This window comes from Schistocerca serialis, chromosome 8 (genome assembly GCF_023864345.2).
Source record: "Schistocerca serialis cubense isolate TAMUIC-IGC-003099 chromosome 8, iqSchSeri2.2, whole genome shotgun sequence".
Classification (NCBI taxonomy): Eukaryota; Metazoa; Arthropoda; class Insecta; order Orthoptera; family Acrididae; genus Schistocerca; species Schistocerca serialis.
Genome location: NC_064645.1, coordinates 323,274,705 through 323,301,799, shown reverse-complemented (window position 1 = coordinate 323,301,799; position 27,095 = coordinate 323,274,705). Strand labels below are relative to the sequence as shown.

Genomic DNA, 27,095 nt, shown 5'->3' with positions numbered 1-27,095 from the left:
ACTAGCTTGAAATCTAAATATAAATCCTCTTTCAGATGTACAAACACACCTACCAACTGTCTTTTGCGTCGTAAATTCCTGTTTGGTGTTGTGATCTTTTTTCGGTCAGCGTATATTCCTACTGTCCCAACTTTTTTTTTACTCAGCGGTTGCTGTTAATGTTAAGTATATTATGTGAGGCCCGTGAATACTCATCTTCCTTGATTGTAGCCCACCAGGTAAGCAGCTAAAAGACCCCAGTATCAACAAACTGGTCTCGTTGAGAGAAATGTGTTCACCGCCAGGGTGACTGTGTAGAGAAATAAATATGCAGACGTGAAGAACAAAGACATAGAATGTTAGTAAACTTCGTTTTATTTAAAAAGCTTTAAGAGTTCTCACACAACTAAATCAGAGACATTGCTTTTCAACATACCCTCGTACTTTCATAGTCGATGTTTTTATTATTGGAAGCCACTTTCTGAACAATATTTTGACCACAGCAAATTCCACCTGTGTAGAGACGGTAAAAGTCAGCTTTCATTGTCAGTCGAATTCAGTAGAACATGCTGCATCACCAATCATGAATGAGACAATGCGGCCTCTGTTCACTGTTCAGTAACCCAGTATTTCAACCATATACTGTGAACACATCACCATTTCGCAGCAAGAAGGGTTGCCAGGATGGATAGCTACCCACTGAATTAGTGTGTGGCACAGCATCGTCATTCGAATTTTCAGCTGCTATCACAGGCCCCAAAACACTGAAGATATGCCACATAAGAATATTTCACCATCATTAACACGAGCTGATAACTGATAACTGCAAATTTTAGTTCATAGGTACCCCGAGAAGAATGTATGCTGCTTTCTGGAGGTGACTGGATGCGCAGACATTACAGAACCATTTGCACTTGATCAATTTGCACTCTTCCCTCCCTCTCTCCCTACCTGTACTGTGGTGCTTGAGTAAGGTGGGGAATGGAAAGTCTGGAATGGGATCCAGATGTGTGCATTGGTTTCTTTTCACAGTCGAGTACAGGATTTGCCTGAAACCTGATGAATATCTTAGAGGAGCTTGAAGGCAGCCATGTACTGATGGACTTCTCCAGGTTGGCCAGGGAAGAGTGGCAGTCGTATTTTAGTTGTTGTTGTTGCGGTCTTCTGTCCTGAGACTGGTTTAATGCAGCTCTCCATGCTACCCTATCCTGTGCATGTTTCTTCATCTCCCAGTGCCTACTGCAACCTACATCCTTCTGAATCTGCTTAGTGTGTTAATCTATTGGTCTCCCTCTACGACTTTTACCCTCCACACTGCCCTCCAATGCTAAATTTGTGATCCCTTGATGCCTCAGAACATGTCCTACCAACCGGTCCCTTCTTCTCGTCAAGTTGTGCCACAAACTCCTCTTCTCCCCAATCCTCTTCAACACCTCCTCATTAGTTATGTGATCTACCCATCTAATCTTCAGCATTCTTCTGTAGCACCACATTTCGAAAGCTTCTATTCTCTTCCTGTTCAAACTATTTATTGTCCATGTTTCACTTCCATACAGGGCTACACTCCATACAAATACTTTCAGAAACGACTTCCTGACACTTAAATCTACACTCGATGTTAACAAATTTCTCTTCTTCAGAAACGCTTTCCTTGCCATTGCCAGTCTACGTTTTATATCGTCTCTACTTTGAACATCATCAGTTATTTTGCTCCCCAAATAGCAAAACTCCTTTACTACTTTAAGTGTCTCATTTCCTAATCTAATTCCCTCAGCATCACCCAACTTAATTCGACTACATTCCATTATCCTCGTTTTGCTTTTGTTAATGTTCATCTTATACCCTCCTTTCAAGACACTGTCCATTCCGTTCAACTGCTCTTCCAGGTCCTTTGCTGTCTCTGACAGAATTACAATGTCATCGGTGAACCTCCAAGTTTTTGTTTCTTCTCCATGGATTTTAATACCTACTCCGAACTTTTCTTTTGTTTCCTTTACTGCTTGCTCAATATACAGATTGAATAACACTGGGGAGATGCTGCAACCCTGTCTCACATCCTTCCCAACCCCTGCTTCCCTTTCATGCCCCTCGACTCTTATAACTGCCATCTGGTTTCTGTACAAATTGTAAATAGCCTTTCGCTCCCTGTATTTTACCCCTGCCACCTTTAGAATTTGAAAGAGAGTATATTTTAGTGTCATGTACAATGGAGCATGCTTGGAACATGTTGCAGTGCTTTGTCACAGGAACTCTCCTAACACACTAGATGACCTCAAAAGTGGGGCAGGCTCGAGTAGCAATGTCTCAACCACCTTCTGACAGCATGCCAAAAGGTATCTAAGCGTACTGCAATGCACAAGCTGAAGAAACATGGTACTGAATGTTGCCCAGCAGCAGACTTCTATTTGCACAGATATACAAAGATGTGCGCTGTGAGTAGGCTGCCTTTTTTATTACTGTGTTTTTAATTTTATTTCACAGTAACGTTTTATTTTAGTTTCATCCTTTCATTCCCTGATCCCCTTGAATCTGAGTCCGCACACATTAGCCGATCTTCTGCTGGTGCAAGAATTATTTATGAACACTTTATGATATCTGTTTCTAGTGTTCTTTCTTTCCTCTAAGTAAAATCTGCCTTTTAGCTAACGACCTTGCCACAGTGGTAACATCGGCTCCCGTCAGATCACCGAAGTTGAGCGCTGTCGGCCTTGGATGGATGACCGTCCGTGTCTGGCGAGGGCTGTTGGCAAACGAGGTTCGCTCAGTCCTTGTGAGGCCAACTGAGGAGCTATTTGAATGAGAAGTAGCGGCTTCAGTCATGTTACCTGACAACTGCTGGGAGAGCGGCGTGCTGACCACATGCCCCTCCATATCCGCATCCAGTGACGCCTATCAGCTGAGGATGACACGGCGGTCGGTCGGTGCAATGGTCCTTCCGAGGCCTGTTCGGACGGAGAGGAGGAGAAAAATGTGCCTTTTGGAGGGAGGAGTGAATGTTTATTTCCTTTTTGCAGGAAGGATAAGGAACATCACAAGCGAATGTCGTCTGACTGCCGGCAAATGGCGCTTGATGCTGAATCTCTAAAAATCGAGATAGGGGAAGCAATGCTACAGAAATTTGGGCGGAAACTGAACTTAAAGCATTTAGCGGAAGCAATTCTTAAGAAGCATATTTCGGAGATGCGATCCTCTGTGAACAAATTAAGGCAAGAGTACGACAGAAAAGTTTTTAAAATGCAGGTTTGTCGTCTTTAAATATCGCAATCATTTTCTTCATCTACAATATTTATTTAGTTCTCTTGGACATGTCCTTAATTATTATTTATAATACTGTTGCAGACTGAAGTGCAAGAGAGACTGGAAGCTCTGTCTCGAATTATTCAACAGAATACTGAAAAGAAAAATCTACTGATCGTGTTGGAAGCAGAGAAAACTAAACTATGGAAACTCTTAAATAAACAAAAGACGAAGCAGGTAGGTGTATATGCACTCAGAACTATGATTGTTTTAATTTAAATATATTTGAAATCGTAATAGCAGTAGTAATTTACTTGTGAAAATTCATATGTTGAGATAAAAGACACTAACCTCATACCTTGATGTAATTTGAAAGAAATATGTGTTTTGAAAAATTCAGTCATTGTCAAGAAGAGTCGTCCAACATACTCGCGTAGCTGTAGGCCTAGACAGAAGACGATCTATTGCAGATTTGTGAAATAATTTTGTGCCCCGAATATTATGATCTTTTTGGAAACTGAAAAATCTCCTCTATAGTAGTCAGCCTGTATTCTGCAAAGAACTCTCTCTCTGGTCTCGAGATAGCGGCATCTAGATTTATGTCGTGGTGTCGCCTAATGTTCAAAATGTAAACTTGCAGAATATCAGATCAGTTATGTAACTAGAGTGAATATTTACTAGCCAACTAGCGAACAGTGAGAAGTAGCAAGTTGTGAAATAAGCCTAACTTATCAGATGTGTTCCAAAAAAAGGATCGTGGCAGCCTTACTGTTTGCAGAAATGATTTGATGGTTAACATCGGAAGCCCCGTGGGCTGTTCGCAGATGGTACCGATGCAAGTGACACCTACAGGATCAGCACTTGAGGCAGGGACACCAGTTGACCGTCACTTAAACAAATGTGATTTTGCATAAGCAGACTTTGTCCTGTTTTTAATCACAGATTATCTGCAATCTCCTCTTTTTAATCACAGATTATTTGCAATCGCTTTTCCCTCCTCCTCCTCTCCAGAGCGACATAGAAATCAACGCCAAGGTTGACGCCGTGTCCCTTGACTTCAGATGGGCATCTGCTTGTTCTATCGTTTAGTGAACCAAATACGAGATTACCGAGTATTGAACCAGGTTTGTGACTGTGTTCAAGACTTCCTACACTTTGTTCTTAATGGAACAAAATCGACAGATCGAAAAATAATTTCAGGAGTACCCTAAGGAAGTGTGAGAGGACCTTTACTGATTACAGTACGCAGGTTGTCCTAGGAGGAATGATCAGTATTCGTGGATATGACAAGAACACTCATTTGAAGCAAAAAACTTCGTATGGACATATTCCCTGTTCCGAACAGTTTCCGAGATAGATCAGCGCTTGGGGCAGGGCCACCACTTAACCCTCACTGTCCACTCTTATTCCTATGGCAGAAAGACATACCGAGAAAAAAGTTTGAAAAATCGAGGTTGGTTGGACTAGAATAAAACGTCAAAGAGTCTGGGTAGGTAAGACACACGTGCGCGCTGCTAGCCCAAAAACAAATCTGAAAAAATATGTTCTATATCGGAAACTATTAGGAATAGAATATATGTCCATAGGAAGTTTTTTGCTTCAAATGAGTGTTCCTGTCATATCCCTCAATATTACCAACCCTCCTGTATCTGATGATCTAGTGGATTACGTCGGAAGATATGTGAGGTTGTTTGCAGATGATGTGATTGTCTGTACGAAGATAGCAATGTTAGAAGATTGTGATGAAATGTAGGAAGGCCTGCAGAGGACTGATGAATGATGCAGGCTCTGGCAGTTGACCGTAGACGTAAATAAATATAACATACTGCGCATGTACAAAAAAAGAAATCCACTACTGTACAGTTACACTATTGGTGACAAATCACTAGAAGCAGTAACTATAGAAAATAACAAGGAGTACCACTTGTAGCCTAAAGTGGAATGACTACTTGAAACAAATTGTAAGAAAAGCAGATGCTAGAACGAGATTCATAGGATGGATATTGAGCAAATTAATTCATCCACTAAAAGGTGGCTTACGAAAGACTTGTTCGAGCGATTCTTGTGTATTACTCACCGGTCTGGAATCCTTACCAGTTATGATGTACAAATAATGTAGGTCTAAATGTCCTGTGGCACTGTTGGCTGGGATATCCCACAGGGCGGTTTCACCCACCTGTCGGAAAGGATGTTCTTCGTCCGCGGTTATGATACGTTCTTTCTCGTTGCTAATACAAGAGTTTTGTGTGGTATGTGTATTTTTAGATTGTAGGTGAGAGTAGTGGATGTATGTATAGTGTAGTGCAATGTTTGTGTTATATGAATGATGACAGAAACAAGAGGATGACATCCTATGTTGGCACGCAGCCTAATGCTCCGAAAGCGTAGGGTCTGCTGATGGTCAGATCGCCATCAACAGTGTCACAATCACTGACTTCATGAGACACTGCAGAGAGCTTTGGAGCTTAATCCAGGAGATTGGCACAAAGATCTGGAACTTTACGACACCATCTCTCTCCTTTGCCAGCCAAATACTGGTGGTGAGAGTGTTGCACCAGTAGGATTTGAACCAGCTTTTCTCCACATCAGCCGCGCGGGATTAGCCGAGCGGTCTGGGGCGCTGCAGTCATGGACTGTGCGGCTGGTCCCGGCGGAGGTTCGAATCCTCCCTCGGGCATGGGTTTGTGTGTTTGTCCTTAGGACAATTTCGGTTAAGTAATGTGTAAGCTTAGGGACTGATGACCTTAGCAGTTAAGTCCCATAAGATTTCACACACATTTGAACATTTTTTTCTCCACATCAGCGCCACCACACAGGCATGCGTTAGCGACCACACCTAATGAGGTGTTACCAAGTCGGATGATTAGAAGAGATAGACAGGGTCCAACAAAGAGCACCGAGTTTCGCCACAGGATCGTTCTGTTGGTGCACAAGCGATTCAGGGATGATTGGAAAGCTCCATGACAGACGCTACAAGAGAGGCGTTGTGCATCAAAGCGCGATTTACTGTAGAAATTCCGAGAAAATACGTTGCGTAAAGAGTCGGGCAACATATTACTTTCTGTTATATGTGCATCTTACGAAATGACTATGACAGTAAAATCAGAGAAATTTTGGGTAGTGACAGCTATTCTACCCGTGCATCAATTGCATGTAGGTCAGGAAATAGAGAGAATAATGGTGCGTACAAAGTATGCACCGCCGCATATCGTAATGTGGCATGCGGAATGCAGATGTGAGAGGTGTTCAGAAAGTCTATATGCAGTGCCGTATGATTGTTAGCCGCGCGTGCCGTATAGTTGTTCGACTGATAGGGTTACTTCCCTTCAAGTGGACTCTCCCAACATTCCACTATTTCGTTTATCTCAGCCAGTGTTAGTAGTGTGTGACGTTACGTGTTGACGTGAACGTTTAAGTTTAGTTCCTCTGTTCGTTTGTTTCGTTTTTGTCACTGTTAAAATGCTAACCATTGAAGAACGTGTGTTTTTAGTCGAACAAGTGTTCAAAGCTGGCGGTAAATACATAGTTTCAGTTTGTCAAATACTTAATCCAGGTTTCCCGGAGACAACGCTCCCACATCGCGATACTGTGCGAGATTTGATTAACAAATTTCGAAGTACGGGTTCAGTGACAGATGCACCGAGAAGTGGTCGTCCTAGAGTTTTGTCTGAGGATAAACTCTCGATATTTCCGATAAAATGTCCATGAGTCCGAACACTAAGTAAGAAAACTCGCCCGGGAAATCGATGTAGTGTCGGAACGGCCCACATAGCTTTAAGGAAAAAATTAGAACTTTTCCCATAGTGCAAGAACAGAAAAATATTGATCAGGGTGTTGTTGTTGTTGTGGTCTTCAGTCCTGAGACTGGTTTGATGCAGCTCTCCATGCTACTCTATCCAGTGCAAGCTTCTTCATCTCCCAGTACCTACTGCAACCTACATCCTTCTGAATCTGCTTGGTGTATTCATCTCTTGGTCTCCCTCTACGATTTTTACCCTCCACGCTGCCCTCCAATACTAAATGGGTGATCCCTTGACGCCTCAGAACATGTCCTACCAACCGATCCCTTCTTCTAGTCAAGTTGTGCCACAAACTTCTCTTCTCCCCAATCCTCTTCAACACCACCTCATTAGTTATGTGATCTACCCATCTAATCTTCAGCATTCTTCTGTAGCACCACATTTCGAAAGCTTCTATTCTCTTCTTGTCTAAACTATTGATCATGGTAAGAGACTGCATTATTGTCAATGAGGCAAAAAATTTCGTTCAACAAAATGGAAGGGATATTCTTAATGAAACGTTTTTTGCTGTGAGGCGTGGTTTCATTTATTCGGGTAAATGAACTCGAAAAATTATCCAGTGTGGAGTACTGCAAATCCATTGTGTATTCATGAGGAACCACTTCATTCTGTGAAAACAAGAGTTTGGATTGCAATTTCTTGACGTCGGATTGTGCGTCCCATATTTTTCAACGAAACAATAAACGCACAACGATACTGCAGTGATATTCTGTACCCATTAATAGGAGAAGTTGTGTTAAGTAAAATACTGAACGGTTATTTTCAACGTGATCGTGCAACTGCGCATACAGCTCGCGTTTCAATGTCACTGCTTGCTGATGTTTTTGGTGATCGCGTAATTCCACAGGGACTTTGGCCTCCACGATCGCCTGAAATAACAACACCTGACCTTTTCTTCTGGGGTGCAGCGAAAGCAACTGTCTATAAAAACCGTCCAAAATCCATCGATGAATTGAAAACTGCAATATCCACTTTCACTGCTTCTGTTATAGAAGAAATGTCAATTGTGTATTCAACAACAGGGGGAGACACTTTCAACGTTTAATGTGAAAATTTGTAGGTAAAAATGAATATTCAATAAATTAATAACTTGTATTTCACCGAGTTTCATTTCGGTATATTCACTGCGGCAGGCGGCACGCGCGGCTAACAATCATACGGCACTGCGGAGAGACTTTTTGAACACCCCGGGTCAAAAATGCCCTTGCAAGTGGAGAGAGAAACGAAGTAGAAATTCTCGTTGCAGTGAATAGAAAATAAAATGCAGCTATTGAAACGCTTATCAGCATTGGTGAATTATCAGTTAGTGTAGGCATGAAACAACTGAAACTTTTGGAATGGTCTACTGCCATAATCAACGAAAGCATTTATACTGCAGGTAGGCGACTGTTTAAGGTCCAAGCGACTCAAGCAGCTTTGTGCAAAATTTGCATACAGTGTGTATCATAATTTGTTCCGAAAACTGACACGGTTGAAAGTATATGATAACAGAAGCATAGAAATTCCAGTAAATATGGATCCCCAAACGAACCATTTGCGAGATAACAGTCAGTGAGTGGTCACGAGCCCTCACTGACTTCAGTATCAAAGATCGTCCTAGTTCATATAAATGTACTTGTAATGTAAATCTTTCGATTAATCTGTCATCTAATTTGGAATAAATTTCACCCATGGCCTACGTTCACAAGGAATACAATATCACTTCACCAAGTCACATGTTACAGTTTACTGCACACCAGTACCCACTGATACTACACTCATGCTCATAAATGAAGGATAATTGCAGAATGTAGTGCCACACAACGTAGAACTACACAAAACTGGCACTAAAAGCATAGGCACATAGGGAACACACACGACCACAGATATGTAAGTCCACAGTATTGGTGATAAGTTGAGAAAACCGTTCCTAAACACCTGTGCTACAAACACCACTGTTTCCTGCGCATGTACCCCGACATCAATATGGGATATGATCACCATGCACACCTTGACAGGCAGCACAATGGGTTGGCATACTCTGGATCAAGTGGTCTAGCAGCTGCTGGGGTATAGCCTCCCATTCCTGCACCAGTGCCTGTCGGAGCTCCTGAAGTGTCCTAGGGGTTTGAAGACGTGCAGCGATACGTCAACTGAGAGCGTCGCAGATGTGCCTGATGGGGTTTAGGTCTGGAGAACAGGCAGGCCACTCCATTCGCCTGATATCTTCTGTTTAAAGGTACTCCTCCACAATGGCAGCTCGGTGGAGCTTTGCATTATCATCCATCAGGAGGAAAGTGGGACCCACTGCACCCCTGAAAAGGTGGACATTCTGATGCAAGATGACGTCCCAATACACCCGACGTGTTACAGTTCCTTTGTCAAAGACATGCAGGGGAGCACGTGCACCAATAATAATTCCACCCCACACCATCAGACCACGACCTCAAAACAGGTCCCTTTCAAGGTCATTAAGGGGTTGTTATCTGGTTCCTGGTTCACGTCAGATGAAAACCCGGCGAGAATCACTGTTCAGACTATACCTGGACTCGTCCGTGAACATAACCTGGGACCACTGTTCCAACGACCATGTACTGTGTTCTTGACACCAGGCTTTATGGGCTCTTCTGTGACCAGGGGTCAGTGGAATGCACCTTGAAGGTCTCCGGGCGAATAAACCATGTCTGTTCAGTCGTCTGTAGGCTTGTGTGTCTGGAGACAACTGTTCCAGTGACTACAGTAAGGTCCCGAGCAAGGTTACCTGCAGTACTCCGTGGCCGTCAGCGGGCACTGATGGTGAGATATCGGTCTTCTTGTGGAGTTGTACACTGTGGACGTCCCGTACTGTAGCGCCTGGACACGTCTCCTGTCTGCTGAAATCGTTGCCATAATCTTGAGGTCACACTTTGTGGCATACAGAGGGCCCATCCTATGACCTGCTGTGTTTGACCAGCCTCCAGTCGCCCTAGTATTCTACCCCTCATAACGTCATCAATATGTATTCTTTGAGCCATTTTCAACACACAGGCACCATTAGCACGTCTGAAAACGTCTGCATACTTACACGCTGCACCGTACTCTGACATGCACCAACACACCTCTGCGTATGTGGACAGCTGCCGGCGCCACCGTGCGACGACTGCAGGTCAAATGCACCGCATGGTCATCAGAGCGTTGTTGCACTATGTATCAGCATTATCCTTAATTTATGAGCATGAGTGTAGAATACGCGTTAGGTATAACGCACCAGCGGACTATGCGCTGTGACGTCACCGTGGATCCTTGCGCCTCGCCATACTGCCTTACAGCTTATAGGCACACACCGCACACAACTCATAAGAAGGTAGGAATTTAATCGAGATTTTGCAGATTTTAGTGTATTAGTATTGTTAAGCTTTATGTTAGTCATACTATTTTTTTTTTCTATGGTTGGTTAAATGGTAATGTAGCGTCCGAACTATGTCTTTTTCAAATTTTGTTAATAACTTTCAGTTTTCAAAACACTAAGGCTTAAATCAATAAAATGTGGCAGAACGATAAATTCCCTGAGTCGTCTTGTTAATAGTGACTTCGCTAGGAAGAGGATGTTTCGGTATGTCTCTGAGAAAAGATAGACAACGTAACGTCGCAACCTTTGCAGTATTTTCAGATGACCAATTAGTACATCGTCCTTTCATAACTACTTGTTGCTGATAGTCAGAAAAAGAGCTCTGAATCACATTTTGAACAAGTTTCAATTTCGTGTAACTCATCGCTACTTCAACAGAGAAACGATCCTGTAAATCTGCATTTTTTAAAAAAATCCTTATTCAATTCATTGCATTATACATATTAACCCACTACCTGACTACATTAGTGGGTCCTAATGATGATACAAAGAAAATGTAGCTTTCTATTCTACTACAGGTAATTTTGTTATTATTATTACTCTAATCTTACCGCTATGTGGTTCTAAGCTACTTAATCTACAAGGAAACTACATGCTACCTGCAGCGTTACAGGTGTGCCAGTGCTACTATAAACCTACTGGGTGTTGGCCAGGCCCACTGAGCTAACCCCAGTGGGCATGCCCTTAACTTAGTATCGCTGCAGTCTATCTGCATTCTTTTACCTAAAGTCTTTTATTTCTGTTTCCATAATTTCTAATGGTTAGTGTAAGCATGCATTGTCGCATTTAGAACAGTGTTTATTTTCGCGGCTAATGTTTTGTCTAGTAGTAACTTTTCCATTAGTTGATAATACACCGAAGAACCAAAGATACTGACTGGTATACCTGCCTAACATCGTCTACGGCTCCCGTGATCACGCAGAAGTGCCGGAACACGACGCGGCATGGTCTCGACTAATGTCTGGTAGTGCTGGGGGGAATTGAAACGATGAATCCTGCAAGGCTGTCCATAAATCCGTAAGGGATGGAGATCTCTTCTGAACAGCATATTATAAGGCATCCCATGTTCATGTCTGGGGAGTTTGGTGGCCAGCGAAAGTGTTTAAACTCAGAGAAGTGTTCCTGGAGCCACTCTGTAGCAATGCTAGACTTGTGGAGTATCGCATTGTCCTGCTGAAACTGCCCAAGTCTTTCGGAATGCACAACGGACGTGAATGGATGCAGGTGATCAGACAGTATGCGTACGCATCAGGAGTCCCATATCACTCAACTGCACACGCCCCGCACTATTACAGAGCTTCCACCAACTTGAGAAGCCCCTGCTGACGTGCAGTGTCCATTGATTCATGAGGTTGTCTCCATACCATTAAACGTCCATTCGCTCGACATAATTTGAAACGAGAATCTTCCGACCAGGCAACATGTTTCCAGTAATCAGCAGTCAATGTGGGTGATGACGGGCCCAGGTGAAGCGTAAAACTTTGTTTCGTGCTGTCATTAAGGGTACACCAGTGGGCCTTCGGTTTCGAAAGTCCGTATCGATGATGTTTCGTTGAATGGTTTGCACGTTGACACTTCTTATTGGCTCAGCATTGAAATCTGCTGCAATTTGGGGAAGGGTTGCGCTTTGTCACGTTGAACAGTTCTCAGTCGTCGTTGGTCCCGTTCTGCAGGATGTTTTTCCGGCCGCAGCGATGTCTGAGATCTGATGTTTTACCGGATTTCAGATATTTATAGTACACTCGTGAAATGATCGTACGGGAAAATCCGCACTTCATTGCTACCTCTGAGATGCTGTGTCCATCGCTCGTGCACCGACTATAACCACGTTCAAACTCACTTAAATTTTGCTGACCTATCATTGTAGCAGCAGTAACCGATCTAACAAGTGCGCCAGACACTTATATAGGCGTTGCCGACCGCAGCGCCGTATTCTGCCTGTTTACATATCTCTGGATTTGAATAAGCATGCCTATACCAGCTTCTTTGGTGCTTCAGTGTATGTTTACCTGTAAAGTATCACCTGCATCTTTGCAATGGCTTCGTTTTTGTGCCCATATATTTCTGTCACTATTAGGCTCAGTACTACGCCCTGAATCAACACCAGAGGATGGTAGATTTGAAATTGGAACTGCATCAGTTTTGAACTTGAGTTTCGAAGGAATATTAAGCACTCCCTTTCATAATACGAATAAGTAAAATGTACTGAGCAGACGGGAGCATTTTCAACTGAAAACCATTCTACACATGTACATGCATTCATCAAAAATGTTCCAATGTGTGTGAAATCTTATGGGACTTAACTGATAAGGTCATCAGTCCCTAAGCTTACACACTATTTAACCTAAATTATCCTAAGGACAAACACACACACCCATGCCCGAGGGAGGACTCGAACGTCTGCCGGGATCAGCCGCACAGTCCATGACTGCAGCGCCCAGACCGCTCGGCTAATCCCGCGCGGCATGCATTTATCCCTCTTCGTTTCGTCTCATTGTTTTTAAGAAACATACGAAACTTATTTCGTAACTTACTTAGTTGTCTGCTGTGGTTAGTTCAACTGGCGATCGCGACGCAAATAATCATTTTTCACTTAAAAACTTACTCTTAAAAATATCCCTCAGGACATTCATAATTATTACATCACTCTAAATTAAATCGCCAGTCACTAATAAAATTTCATACTGCCGTAAACAATTTTGTTTTCGCTCTAAAACGTAGTTACAACAGGTTATCTAGTATCCGTGCCAGTACCTGTTAATGGAGGATGTTTCATATGTAGTCTTGCCATTTGGAGTCAACGCCATCCTCGGCCCTGCAGTGAGTTACGAATTCTTTGACACACCCCCCTGGATCATCTCGTAAATTTTGACAAGACTGTCCAGTTTGCTGCTCCAGTTCTCCAACTGTACCAACGACAGTGCTGTAGGCTGCACTATAGAAATGAACCCAGGCGGAAAAAAAACCCATGAGGGCTGATGCCAAGTGACTTCGGAGGCCAAGGTACTCTGCTCTACCTGTCCATCTTGGACCACATTGGTAATTTAGATGTCTCGTATCGGCAGAAAAAATGTCCATTGGTGCATTGTGCATCTACCACATTCTTCAACGTTGTGCAAAGTAGAGTAGGCTATGGGTGACGTTTGACCCCACTTCGATGGGAGCTTAATTGAAAAGTTTTCGTTTCAAATGCATTGAAACTAACATTTTGTACTTAACATGTTGCACTGAAGTCAGTGGCGACACGTAAGACACATTTGCAGTTATCTCGAATACAGCTCGTTTGCGGACCAATGTTTAGTGGAATGTTTTTTATTTTATTGTCGTATACTTTCATATGTGTCATTTAACTGTTAATTCTGGTTCATCATGTATATGTAAGAAATACAACATTTTATTCTAATGTTTATAGATAAATAATTAATAAATATGGCGTGGCTCACAGTTCGATGCAAACACTTTTATCTGAAGGCAATTATCACCAGTAATCGAACCTAGATATACCATGTGAAAAGCGTGAACACTACCGTACAGCGACGGAGGAGGATTGTTGTATTCATCACACGAGTAAAATAAATACATGTCCAAGGAAATGCGACTAATGTCTGAATGAAGGGGGGGGGGGGGGCTGGAAAGGGGATGCTGCCAAATCATGTGTCGCGTGTGTGGAAAAATTGTGCCCAACCAGCCCTGCTACCAGTGATTTGCAGTGATCTGAAAACTCTCCAACTTATGGCAATAGCTTTTATACATAAAGAAGCGTTTCTTGGCATTGTATCCACCTTTGTAGCTGAGGTTGCTAAGGCACGCCACTGCGATTCTGAATGTAGCTGGTTCGAATCCTGTCAGTGGCAGAAATTTTCTCTCCAAGTGTTTTGCTAGCAAGGGAAGGAAACGTCTTGGCGTAAAGTTCCTGACATACTAACTTTATGCCAGTGTCCTGGATTAAATTCCTAACCCCTTCTCAGTGTCTCATGGAGTGAAGCCTGTGGCGCTGTCGGATGGGGACATTGATCTCGGTGGCCTTCTTGCTGCTATTCGAGGGAATTAGTCAGTATTCTGGGACTGGGTTTTACTCTTTTCCTTCTGTCATCATATAACACAAACCTGATGCTACACTATACACGTCGCAGTCACTACACTTAGACATACATTCAGGAGGACGACACTTCAAACAATGCTCGGGCAGGTATGGCACAAGTTGAGAGCAATATGTTCGATCAATGGGGCTGAGAAATACTGTACCAGTCACCACACTACCCAACTTAAATCCTTGCGACTTCAACTTGATTCCTAAATTGAAGAAAGCACTTCATGGCATTTATTTCGGAACTCTTATTGAGATTCATTGGGCAATAGACTGTTCCACTCGGTCTATCAACACAACTGTTACTGCTAACGGTATCCTACTACCTTCACATCGCTGCCAGCGAGTTATACGCAATACTTGTCACTATTGTGAAAGACAGTAAAACTTTGAAATATGTATCTATTTTCTGTAAGTTGTAAGAATATAGCTGCCACTATTAAAGCTCCAAACCTCGTACAATCAAGGAGGGGGTGAGGGGATGGGTGGGAGGATGATTGTACCCATCTGCCTGGTGGGCAGGAGTAAATACCATGCATATGGCCAATAGAATGACAGTCTTCTGTGTTCCTGATCAATAGGAGACTAGCCCATTCGAGAACAGCCTACCAGTTTGCCATCCAATTGGAGAATGGACCTTAAGGGGCGGGGGGTGGGGGTACACCTAGCAACCAGTGATGACTGCCTAGATTCTATGACCTCCAAGTCTCTGAAGGGCAACTTGTCTAGTCTTTATAATTGAATACATGTCTGCTATGTGTTTTTCAACGACTGTTTACATTCTGTGACCTTAAGACCAGATGTCTGATAGGCATCTTGTCTAGATAGTGTTATAGACACGTGTCTTGTGAATGTTATTTGGTGACTTTCTGCCATGGTTAGCACAAGTTCCTTTGCCGTGGCTACATTTTTATGTAAATATGAAGTATCTCTTTCATGTCGAGCAACGTTAAAAAGTTATAACATATCAATAATTGTTTCAAAAGCAAATTGTCTTACATTATTTTGAATTTCATGTATTTTACACATAGCACAACACTGGTGATATCCTGTATGTGTGCCAGTAGCATGTTTTTAACATAATACCGCCACAAACATGTATAGAGAGACACAGAACCGTTTCTAAATGAATAGACTATGCAGCATGGAAGCTATCTTACTTAAATTTTTTTAAATTTATCGCCGTTTTTACGCTGGGCTATGGCCGCTGTAACGTTATAGGGGCAGGTTCATACCACATTTCATGGAGGTACCCATGTTCGATATGACGTCACAGTTCTACCATCATGGGTTGCCAACTTGTCTCATAAATTGTGCTTATTCGGTAATAACAGCGATAAGGATAATAAGTTATAGCACTAAGGAAAAGATATTTAAAAAAAAGGAAAACATAAGTTATCTTAAGCTAGACAAGAAGGGTAATAAATACACTGCACAACACAATTACAGGACCACTTCTGCAAATCCAATAATTGTTTCCCAGTGTGATGTAGGAGTTTGAAATTTGGCTCAAAGATGCCTTCAGTCTTCCTCTATAATGGTGCAAAACCGTGGCGCCCTGCGACGTCACACCCAGGCTCGGAGACGCTTCAAACAGCAAGGTATCGACGCATGCGAAAAAAGGTCACAGCTCAGAAGTTCATGTGAGATGTATGGTGGGTTAATGATCTCACATTGTCATCAAATTTCCCCACAGTTCCGCCCAGCGCTACCGTGGACGTGTCACATGATGGGAAGCAATCGGGCCCCATCTTACCAAAAAAATCCCCCCCTTCTTTTGAAGCCTCCATAATGGAGGTCAGAACAGTGAGGCTCAGCTTTGAAATCACGTGGTTTTCTTATGAGTGACCGAGAAAGACATTTCTGACACACGAAAAGGCATCAATGGGTGGCATAAATGGCGTCAGTAAAACCCCCTCCCCTTGGAGGGAGGGGGGTGGTTGGTTCTCACACATTTCTGACAGACCGCCGCTCAGAATGCGCACGAAATGTCTCAGGGGGGTGGCAGAAAGGGCGTCAAAGGAACTACCCGTTCCTTTAAACCGTTGATTCCCGCACATTTCGCGGTCGGAAACGACAGTTCGCAATGCGGTGAGCAACAGAACGACATTCTTGACAACGTTTGACACTACTGACACCAGAGGGACGATTCAACCTTCACTATGGACGTAGCGAGTCAGCAACCCCATTTAAAAATCATTGCACCCCTGTAGCGCGATTACAGAAGGGTCACATGCGCGAATAAAACGGCAAAGGATCCCTCTAAGATCCCACAGTTTGGCAACACCCACAGTGCCACCCACCCGCGTTTGTTGAGCACCTTAAAAAGGTACCTGTTCAGAGATGTTGTTGAGAGTTAGGGTAAAATTTTGGAGATTTGTTGTAAAAGCTTATGGGACCAAACTGCTTAGTCTTCGGTCCCTAAGCTTACACACTACTTAATCTAACTTAAACTATCTTACGCTAAGGACAACACACACACCCAGGCCCGAGGGAGGGCTCGAACCTCTCACGGGGGAGCTGCGCGAACCGTGACAAGGCGCTTAAGACCACGCGGCTACGAAGTGCGGCGAGAGGTAGAGATGGGCTGGGACGCCATGCAGCATCAACTGAACATCCTCTAATTCCAAATGCTTAATTGCGGTAGTACAGCCCAGTACAGGAAGTGGCAGCTTGGTAGCAGCATTCTGTAGCCTCCTATGTGTTGTTACCCTGCATTGCAGGCAGAGTGCAGTGTTGGACAGGCAGTGGCCTGCGACGCAACTGCCTCCGCTAGCGGCGACTACAACTCTAGGCAGCCTCAGCTAGCTGTGACTGCATGCATTCTGGCATGGCTCGCAGACCCGGCACTGTCCAGGAGGCAGCAGCCGGTGACGTAATGGGCTGTGGCGCCAGCTCCTGGTCCAGTCTCAGGCCTGACTGCCCTGACACAGAGGCTAACAGTGGTCCACCATCAGCTTTTCAGACGGCGACCAAGAGACACAGTCACATGGTGATAGAGCTGGGATATTAACATATGTGATTTTAATATACATGGTTATTTATACGCTTTCGAACTGCGCTTGTTTGGTTACAGCATATATTTCAAAAGAAATGCACACTATATTTTAAAAAATCCACCTTTTATTTTACATGTTTTACAGTGTGTAGATACATCCTTTGTTGTTGTTGTTGTTGTTGTTGTAGTCTTCAGTCCTGAGACTGGTTTGATGCTGCTCTCCATACTACTCTATCCTGTGCAAGCTTCTTCATCTCCCCGTACCTACTGCAACCTACATCCTTCTGAATCTGCTGAGTGTATTCATCTCTTGGTCTACCTCTACGACTTTTACCCTCCACGCTGCCCTCCAATACTAAATGGGTGATCCCTTGATGCCTCAGAACATGTCCTACCAACCGATCCCTTCTTCTAGTCAAGTTGTGCCACTAACTTCTCTTCTCCCCAATCCTATTCAGTACCTCCTCATTAGTTATGTGATCTACCCATCTAATCTTCAGCGTTCTTCTGTAGCACCACATTTCGAAAGCTTCTATTCTCTTCTTGTCCAAACTATTTATCGTCCATGTTTCACTTCCATACATGGCCATACTCCATACAAATACTTTCAGAAATGACTTCCTGACACTTAAATCTATACTCGATGTTAGCAAATTTATCTTCTTCAGAAACGCTTTCCTTGCCATTGCCAGTCTACATTTTATATCCTCTCTACTTCGACCATCATCAGTTATTTTGCTCCCCAAATAGCAAAACTCCTTTACTACTTTAAGTGTCTCATTTCCTAATCTAATTCCCTCAGCATCACCCGACTTAATTCGACTACATTCCATTATCCTCGTTTTGCTTTTGTTGATGTTCATCTTATACCCTCCTTTCAAGACACTGTCCATTCCGTTCAACTGCTCTTCCAGGTCCTTTGCTGTCTCTGACAGAATTACAATGTCATCGGCGAACCTCAAAGTTTTTATTTCTTCTCCCTGGATTTTAATACCTACTCCAAATTTTTCTTTTGTTTCCTTTACTGGTTGCTCAATATACAGATTGAATAACATCGGGGGCAGGCTACAACCCTGTCTCACTCCCTTCTCAACCACTGCATCCCTTTCATGTCCCTCGACTCTTATAACTGCCATCTGGTTTCTGTACAAATTGCAAATAGCCTTTCGCTCCCTGTATTTTACCCCTGCCACCTTTAGAATTTGAAAGAGTATTCCAGTCAACATTGTCAAAAGCTTTCTCTAAGTCTACAAATGCTAGAAACGTAGGTTTGCCTTTTCTCAATCTTTCTTCTAAGATAAGTCGAACGGTCAGTATTGCCTCACGTGTTCCAATATTTCTACGGAATCCAAACTGATCTTCCCCGAGGTCAGCTTCTACCAGTTTTTCCATTCGTTTGTAAAGAATTCGCGTTAGTATTTTGCCGCTGTGACTCATTAAACTGATAGTTCGGTAATTTTCACATCTGTCAACACCTGCTTTCTTTGGGATTGGAATTATTATATTCTTCTTGAAGTCTGAGGGTATTTCGTCTGTCTCATACATCTTGCTCACCAGATGGTAGAGTTCTGTCAGGACTGGCTCTCCCAAGGCCGTCAGTAGTTCTAATGGAATGTTGTCTACTCCCAGGGCCTTGTTTCAACTCAGGTCTTTCAGTGCTCTGTCAAACTCTTCACGCAGTATCATATCTCCCATTTCATCTTCATCTACATCCTCTTCCATTTCCATGATATTGTCCTCAAGTACATCGCCCTTGTATAGACCCTCTATATACTCCTTCCACCATTCTGCTTACCCTTCTTTGCTTAGAACTGGGTTTCCATCTGAGCTCTTGGTATTCATACAAGTGGTTCTCTTTTCTCCAAAGGTCTCTTTAATTTTCCTGTAGGCTGTATCTATCTTACCCCTAGTGAGATAAGCCTCTACATCCTTACATTTGTCCTCTAACCATCCCTGCTTAGCCATTTTGCACTTCCTGTCGATTTCATTTTCGAGACGTTTGTATTCCTTTTTGCCTGCTTCATTTATTGCATTTTTATATTTTCTCCTTTCATCAATTAAATTCAGTATTTCTTCTGTTACCCAATGATTTCTACTAGTCCTCGTCTTTTTACCTACTTGATCCTCTGCTGCCTTCACTATTTCATCCCTCAAAGCTACCCATTCTTCTTCTACTGTATTTCTTTCCCCCATTCTTGTCCATTGTTCCCTTATGCACTCCCTGAAACTCTGTACAACCTCTGGTTCTTTCAGTTTATACAGGTCCCATCTCCTTGAGTTCCTACATTTTTGCAGTTTCTTCAGTTTTAGTCTACAGTTCATAACCAACAGATTGTGGTCAGAGTCCACATCTGCCCCTGGAAATGTCCTACAATTTAAAACCTGGTTCCTAAATCTCCGTCTTACCATTATATAATCTATCTGAAACCTGTCAGTATCTCCAGGCTTCTTCCATGTATACAATCATCTTTTATGATTCTTGAACCAAGTGTTAGCTATGATTAAGTTGTGCTCTTTGCAAAATTCTACCAGGCGGTTTCCTCTTTCATTTCTTAGCCCCAATCCATATTCACCTACTATGTTTCCTTCTCTCCCTTCTCCTACTACCGAATTCCAGTCACCCATGACTATTAAATTTTCGTCTCCCTTCACTATCTGAATAATTTCTTTGCTTTCATCATACATTTCTTCAATTTCTTCGTCATCTGCAGAGCTAGTTGGCATATAAACTTGTACTACTGTAGTAGGCGTGGGTTTCGTGTCTATCTTGGCCACAATATTGCGTTCACTATGCTGTTCATAGTAGCTTACCCGCACTCCTATTTTTTTATTCATTATTAAACCTACTCCTGCATTACTCCTATTTGATTCTGTATTTATAATCCTGTATTCGCCTGACCGAAAGTCTTGTTCCTCCTGCACCGAACTTCACGAATTCCCACTATACCTAAGTTTAACCTATCCATTTCCCTTTTTAAATTTTCTAACCTACCTGCCCGATTAACGGATCTGACATTCCATGCTCCAATCCGTAGAACGCCAGTTTTCTTTCTCCTGATGAGGACGTCCTCTTGAGTAGTCCCCGCCCGGGGATCCGAATGGGGGACTATTTTACCTCTGGAATATTTTACCCAAGAGGACGCCATCATCATTTAACGATACAGTAAAGCTGCATGCCTTCGGGAAAAATTACGGCCGTAGTTTCCCCTTGCTTTCAGCCGTTCGCAGTACCAGCACAGCAAGGCCGATTTGGTTAGTGTTACAAGGCCAGATCAGTCAATCATCCAGACTGTTGCCCCTGCAATTACTGAAAAGGCTGCTGCCCCTCTTCAGGCACCACGCGTTTGTCTGTCCTCTCAACAGATACCCCTCCGTTGTGGTTGCACCTACAGTACGGCTATCTGTAGTGCTGAGGCACGCAAGCCTCCCCACCAACGGCAAGGTCCATGGTTCACGGGGGAAGACATCCTTTAGGAACAATATTTTCATTTCTCCACGTAATTTCCATCGCTCTCAACTGCCGTACGCCATCTTGGAACCAGCGCCTGTATACCCGCACGGGCAAATTCTGGACCAACCTGTTGGAGTCACTGTTTGGCATCGTGCACAAGGGAGTCATCATCTTCAAACCTTGTTCCACGAAGAGAGTCTTTCAGTTTCCCAAAGAGATGATAGTCACATGGAGTCAGGTCAGGACTGTAAGGCGGGTGTTTCAGTGGTGTCCATCCGAGTTTTGTGATTGCTTCCATGGTGGCCGTGCATTGTTGTGCAACATCAAAACATCCTGCTTTTGCCGATGTGGTCGAACACGACTCAGTCGAGCTTGAAGTTTCTTCAGTGTTGTCACATATACATCAGAATTTATGGTGGTTCCACTTGGCACGATGTCCACAAGCAAGAGTCCTTCGGAATCGGAAAACACCGTAGCCATAACCTTTCCAGCAGAAGCTGTGGTTTTGAATTTTTTTTCCTTGGGTGAATTTGCATGATGCCTCTCCACTGATTGCCTCTTCATCTCTGGTAAAAAATGATGGCGCCATGTTTCATCACCTGTCACAATTCTTCCAAGAAATTCATCTCCACCATTCTCGTACTGTTCCAAAAGTTCGCTACCTAACGTTTTTCTTGTTTCTTTGTGAGCCACTGTCAACATCCTGGGAACCCACCTGGCACAGACCTTTTTTAACACCAACACTTTAGGTATTCTGCAAACACTTCCTTCCCCTGTCCCAACGTAGCGTGACAATTCGTTCACTGTGATGCGTCTGTCATCAGTCACCAATTCGTTAACTCTCTGCACTTTGTCTGGAGTGTGTGCAGTACGAGGCCTGCCACTGCATGGACAATCCTCAATATTGCCGTGTCCGCTTTCATCACGTAACCTGCTTGCCCACCGACTAACTGTACTGCGATCGACAGCTGCATCTCCATACACCTTTTTCAACCTCTTGTGGACGTTTCCACTGTCTTGTTTTCACAGCACAGGAATTCTATGACAGTACGTTGCTTCTGACGAACGTCAAGTGTAGCAGCCATCTTGAAGACATGCTGTGACGGCGCCACTCACGGGAACAGGTTGAACTAAGTTTGGAAACAAGCGGGAAGGAGGTATCTACACTCTTTAAAACTTTCATACATGCAGAATGAAAACTGTATTTTCACATTTTAGCAGCCGCAGATGTGGAAAGGTTTATGGCATCGGCCACTTGGGTATTGCTGTGTCAACTATTTCCACATCCTGCCAAGCTAGCTCGCCTTGCAGCAGTACAATGATTGTGTTATATATCGTAAAGTGTAACACTTGCGATGACACTGCTGCACTTTACTTCCAACGTCGTGCATCTATGGCCAAATATGGTCAGTACACTACAGAGAAAATCCGTGATGGAGCCCTAGGCCCTTGGTGACGGGCAACCCCTTCACATTCTTCAAGTACCACATGTCTTCTAGCAGCTGCAAGAGCAACAGCATGCCTGCCTGCAGGAGCGTAGGATTTTTTACATAGGTTTTCTCTGTACTGCTACATTTGTAAAGGGCTCAACAAAAGTGAACAGATGGCAACGAGAGCGTAGTCAAAATGGGAGACTTGGAGGGACTCTTTGCTGTTTTAGTCACGTAGGTGTCTATGTTACACCTCTCCATGATAATGCCTCAGGAATGCTCAAAACAGGAGGGCTGAAAAAGTATAATCACATTTTCCGGATTTGCATCGTGCTCAAATGTCGCCGTATGGTACTGAACGGTCCCTTGTGGTTCCGCACCGGAGACCGGAGCAAACATTTTGGTCGCACTGCTCTCCAAAGGGTATGATCAGGTTCAGTAGTGTTGCGGGCCCACGATGTCTCTAGAGAAGGGTTAAATCGACAGCGGCAGTGTCAAAGATTGTCAAGAACATCATTGTGTTGTTCATCACACTGCGAACTGTCGTTTTACATAAATATGTGGGAATCAACGCCCCAAGGAATAGCGTGGTCTCATTGACATCCTTTATGTCACCCGCTGAGGTATTTTTGTGTCGATTCTGAGCATTGGAGTGCCAGAAATGTTTTCCTCGGCCACCAGTGTGAACACCACGTAATTCCCGCACTGGACGTCGCTGTCCTGACCATTGCAGGGGCTTCAAAAGAAGGAGTGAAAGGTTGGTAAGAGAGGGTGCGATGACGTTCCCGTCGTGTAACAGGTCCACGATTGCGTTGGATAGAACTGTGGTGAAATTTAGTGCCACTGTGACATTAGTAATCCATGTTACACCTCACGCGAACTTCTGAGATCTGGCCACTTTTTCCTCTTTTTTTCGCATGTGCCGACACCTTGCTGTCTGAAACAGCGCCGACCCCAAGCCCACGCTTTTGCACCATTACAGAGCAAAGTTGGACACCTTTGAGCTAAATTTCAAACTTTTACATCGAGTGAGGAACAGTTACAAGGTTTGGAAAAAGTGATCCTCCAGTTGTGTTATGCAGTGTATCAACGACAAAGGAAAGGGTAGTCCTCATTGGCTAATAAGGCATACCAATAAGGAAAAGGAAACTGAATGCCTCAGCCAATAGGAAGGAAGCCTGCAGTTGGCCGATGGGGTTGGGGGATGGGGTCAGTTAAAGTCTCATTGTCATATTCACAGTCTAGCGAGAAAAATTTATAAAATAGACGGTGAGGCAGTTCTGTTATGCCAGTACTGACACCAAGGTGCCTGGAATGCAGATATGTAGTAGCCCATTCAGCATTTATGGACTTTACAGTACATTATCAGGATAACAATTTCAATAAAATTCCGGAGGTAATATATTGTTTTGCAAATGTAAAATGTGCTTGAAGTTAATTCCAGTTTAATTTTAGGGAAATTATATGCAGATTTATGATGAATTTATTTGGAATAGGTCCCTTATCTCAGTTTGTGAATAGTGGTTCGTGAGTCACTATGATGACACTTACACGGATGAGCAAAAACAATATTACCACTACCCACTACGAGATTGAATGCCGCCATTTGGTGACTTTGACAAAGCAGAGATTTTTATGGCCCCACTCATGGGAACGAACATCTCTGAATGGCCAAGCTGATCGGCTGTTTGCATGCTTCTGTCGTGAGCGTCTATGGAAAGTGGTTGAAGGATGATGGAATTACGAGACTGCGGCAAGGCATTGGGCATCCATGTCTCACCACGGTGGTTGGAGACTTGGTTGCTCTGTTAAGCACGATAGGTGGCGATCTGCGGCAGACCTAATGACAGATTACAATGCTGGTGGAGGTGCAGATGTTGTGGGGCACACCGTCCAGTGCAGATTATTGAACATTGGGCCGCACAGCAGAGAACCGCTACGGGTTCCCATGTTGATCCAACGAAATCGTCAATTACCATTGCACTGGGCATCAAATCATAGAGATTGGGCGATAAATCAATCAAAACGTGCTGGATGGTTGGATGAAACACGTTTCTTGTTACACCAGGTCGCTGATCTTGTCCAGTCAAGCCATCATCTAGATAAACAACTGCTCAAAACTTGCAACGTGCTACAGACGCAGGCTGGTGGGGCAGTATTACGTAATGGAGGACATGAAGCTGGGGTTTCACGCGGCCCATGGTAGCAATGGAAAGTACCGTGACTTCACTGAACTATTTGAACTTTGTTAGGGACCAGCAGCATCCCTTCATGTTTGATGTCTCTCCCAACGGCGATGGCCTCTTCCAACAGGATAATTGTATGAGTCACAAGGCCAGAATGGTGTTACCGTGTTTTGTGGAGCTTGACAGAGGACTCACGTTGATGTCTTGGCCACCAAAATCGCCTGACCTGAACCCAGTGGGGCTCATCCGGGACACTATCTGGTACCACCTTCCAACCCACAATCCTGTGATTGTAATGTACGGTAATTGTAACCAATGCTTGGACTTCTGGCACCACATGCATCCGGAAATCTACCAAGCACCTGTCGGATTCGTGCCATGCAGTATCGGTACTGTGTTACATTGCGAATGTTGAACAACATGATCAAAAGCAGATGGTCATATGTTTTGTCTTAGCAGTGGACACCACTTGAAGTTAAGTAAATACTAATCATATCTTCTGTATTTTTACCTCTCTTACAGGGCGGATTAACTGCGGCGAAGTTAACAAAATATTCAAAAGACTGTGACGCATTAAACGATGTGTTAAGAACTCAAGAATTGGAAATGGAGGCTCTGCGGAAAGAAATGAGAATGTTGTCTTTCAAATCTGAGCCGCTGCCACCCATTTCACCTTCGCCTATTACCGCAAGTCCTGTTCAGATAGTTGCTGACATTACTCAAAAACCAAATAGTAATTTAAATGATGAAGTCAATCAGTGAAACTTTTTCTTGTGTCTATCATAGTTCCCGATGTAAATGTGAATAGCTTAATTCTGTTTTACGTAATTAAACCTAGTGTGTGCCATTCGAAAATATAATTAACGTATTAAAGACAATGTTGTTACGTTTTAATTGCAGTTATTCTGGCTACTTTTTTTTAAATAGGGGCTGGTAATTAGACTTGTTTTTCACGTTGATTTTCTTACATGTAACACATGTCTGTTATTCCTAATGGACATGTATTTATTTTTGTTATTATGCACAAAGTTTAAATAAAGCTTGTGTTTTTACTGTACGGAGAGTGAGTGTTATTTAATGAAAGAATGATAGTTTCCCTAAATGAAAGCAGATTCAAGCAACCGCAATAAGTCGTGGAAATATATAACAGTTGTCAGTAAATCTGAGCATTGTGCTATGATATAGCAGTACCAAAGACATAATCTGGATTCAAGAGTGCCTGTTCACTAAATACTCCATCTGTCATTTCACAAACCATGTACTACATTTGTTAAAGTGGGTTTGTGGGAATGTTGGGATGTTCCTTTGAAAAGGACATGGCTAGTTTGGTTTCCTATTCTTATTCTATCTCGACAACTGTACATAATGCCCTAATTTTCCTTACTTCCTCTTCTGTTTCATCGAGTTACAGGCTACAACTGATAAAAATTTGGAATTCTTATTTCTTCTGTGAATACATTACCAGACAAAAAAAAAAGTGAAGCACGCAGAATGGGAGGAAGAAACAAAATGAAACTTTACAGTTTGAGAGGATCTGTGGGTTATTTCAGTGATTACAAATTTACAAATAACTTGGAACTGTGAATGTACTTACCATATGACGTTGCAACCCCTCTGACCTGGATGCTTGCAGTTATTCAGTCGGGAAGAATGGCGTAAATATTATGCATCCCCTCCTGAAGCTAGCTGGCCCACAGCTGTTGAACTAGTCCATGATGCCCTGGATAATGGCTCTGGGACTGTGTTGACGTCTGAGCTGATCTCACAGAAGTTCCATAGAGGACAGATTTGGATTTCTTTTGGCCATGGTAATGGCTCACCGTCACACAGAAAGTTCATAGGCACACATGTCATGCAACAACAAGCACTGTCCTGTTTGAAAAATGCCTCCATGATATTGCCCTGAAAGGTAATACACGAGCATGAAAGATACCTATATGTACCACTGTGCTGCCAGAGTTCTCACAGTCGCTACCACCTGCGTCGTGAAGCCACAGCAGATGGCTCCCCACACCATGGTAACACCATTTTGACTCTCCGGAACATGGAAAGAATTGGCCCTCTGCCCAGGTCACCACCATACTCGCTGACAGTGGTCATCCAGGTGCAGAACAGTGATTCATCGCTGAGCACAGTGCGATGACATTCATCAGCAGTCCATGTTTTCCAGTGGCAGCATCACTCAAAATGCAGCTGTTGGTGTTGTAGTTTAATAACACATACGCCTGGGATGGCAACATATGTTGCTAGCCTCTGGCGAATCGTGCAGGATGATACAGAATGTTGAAGGGAGTCCATTAGTTGTTCTCTGACAGCTGGCACAGAAGTGAAGTGGTTACACTGCGCTTGTTGGTAATCCAACATGGTCGACTGGAACCTTAACGACGAGTATGCCTATTGTGTACATAGTTCCGCGTAGTCAGCGCATACACAACTTTCCCACTAGAGCGTGCCCCGCTAAGCACAACAGCGCAGGCGCAGCGCTCGTCCGTCTCCGGACTATGAGATGGCGCTGCCATAGAGACAGACCAAATTCAGCTTCCGCCGATCCGTGTATTAA

The 27,095-nt window shown here is 43.4% G+C and overlaps 1 protein-coding gene across 1 annotated transcript in view; it reads left to right on the top strand.

Annotated features, from left to right (window-relative positions):
- LOC126416998 (uncharacterized) overlaps positions 1–25,297 on the top strand; it is a 52,345-nt gene extending 27,048 nt beyond the window's left edge. The window contains exons 2-4 of the mRNA XM_050084884.1: positions 2,994–3,219; positions 3,319–3,453; positions 25,058–25,297. Of these exons, the coding sequence (XP_049940841.1) occupies positions 2,994–3,219; positions 3,319–3,453; positions 25,058–25,297 (601 nt within the window). The remainder of the gene's footprint in view (positions 1–2,993; positions 3,220–3,318; positions 3,454–25,057) is intronic.
- Positions 25,298–27,095: the final 1,798 nt, after the last annotated feature.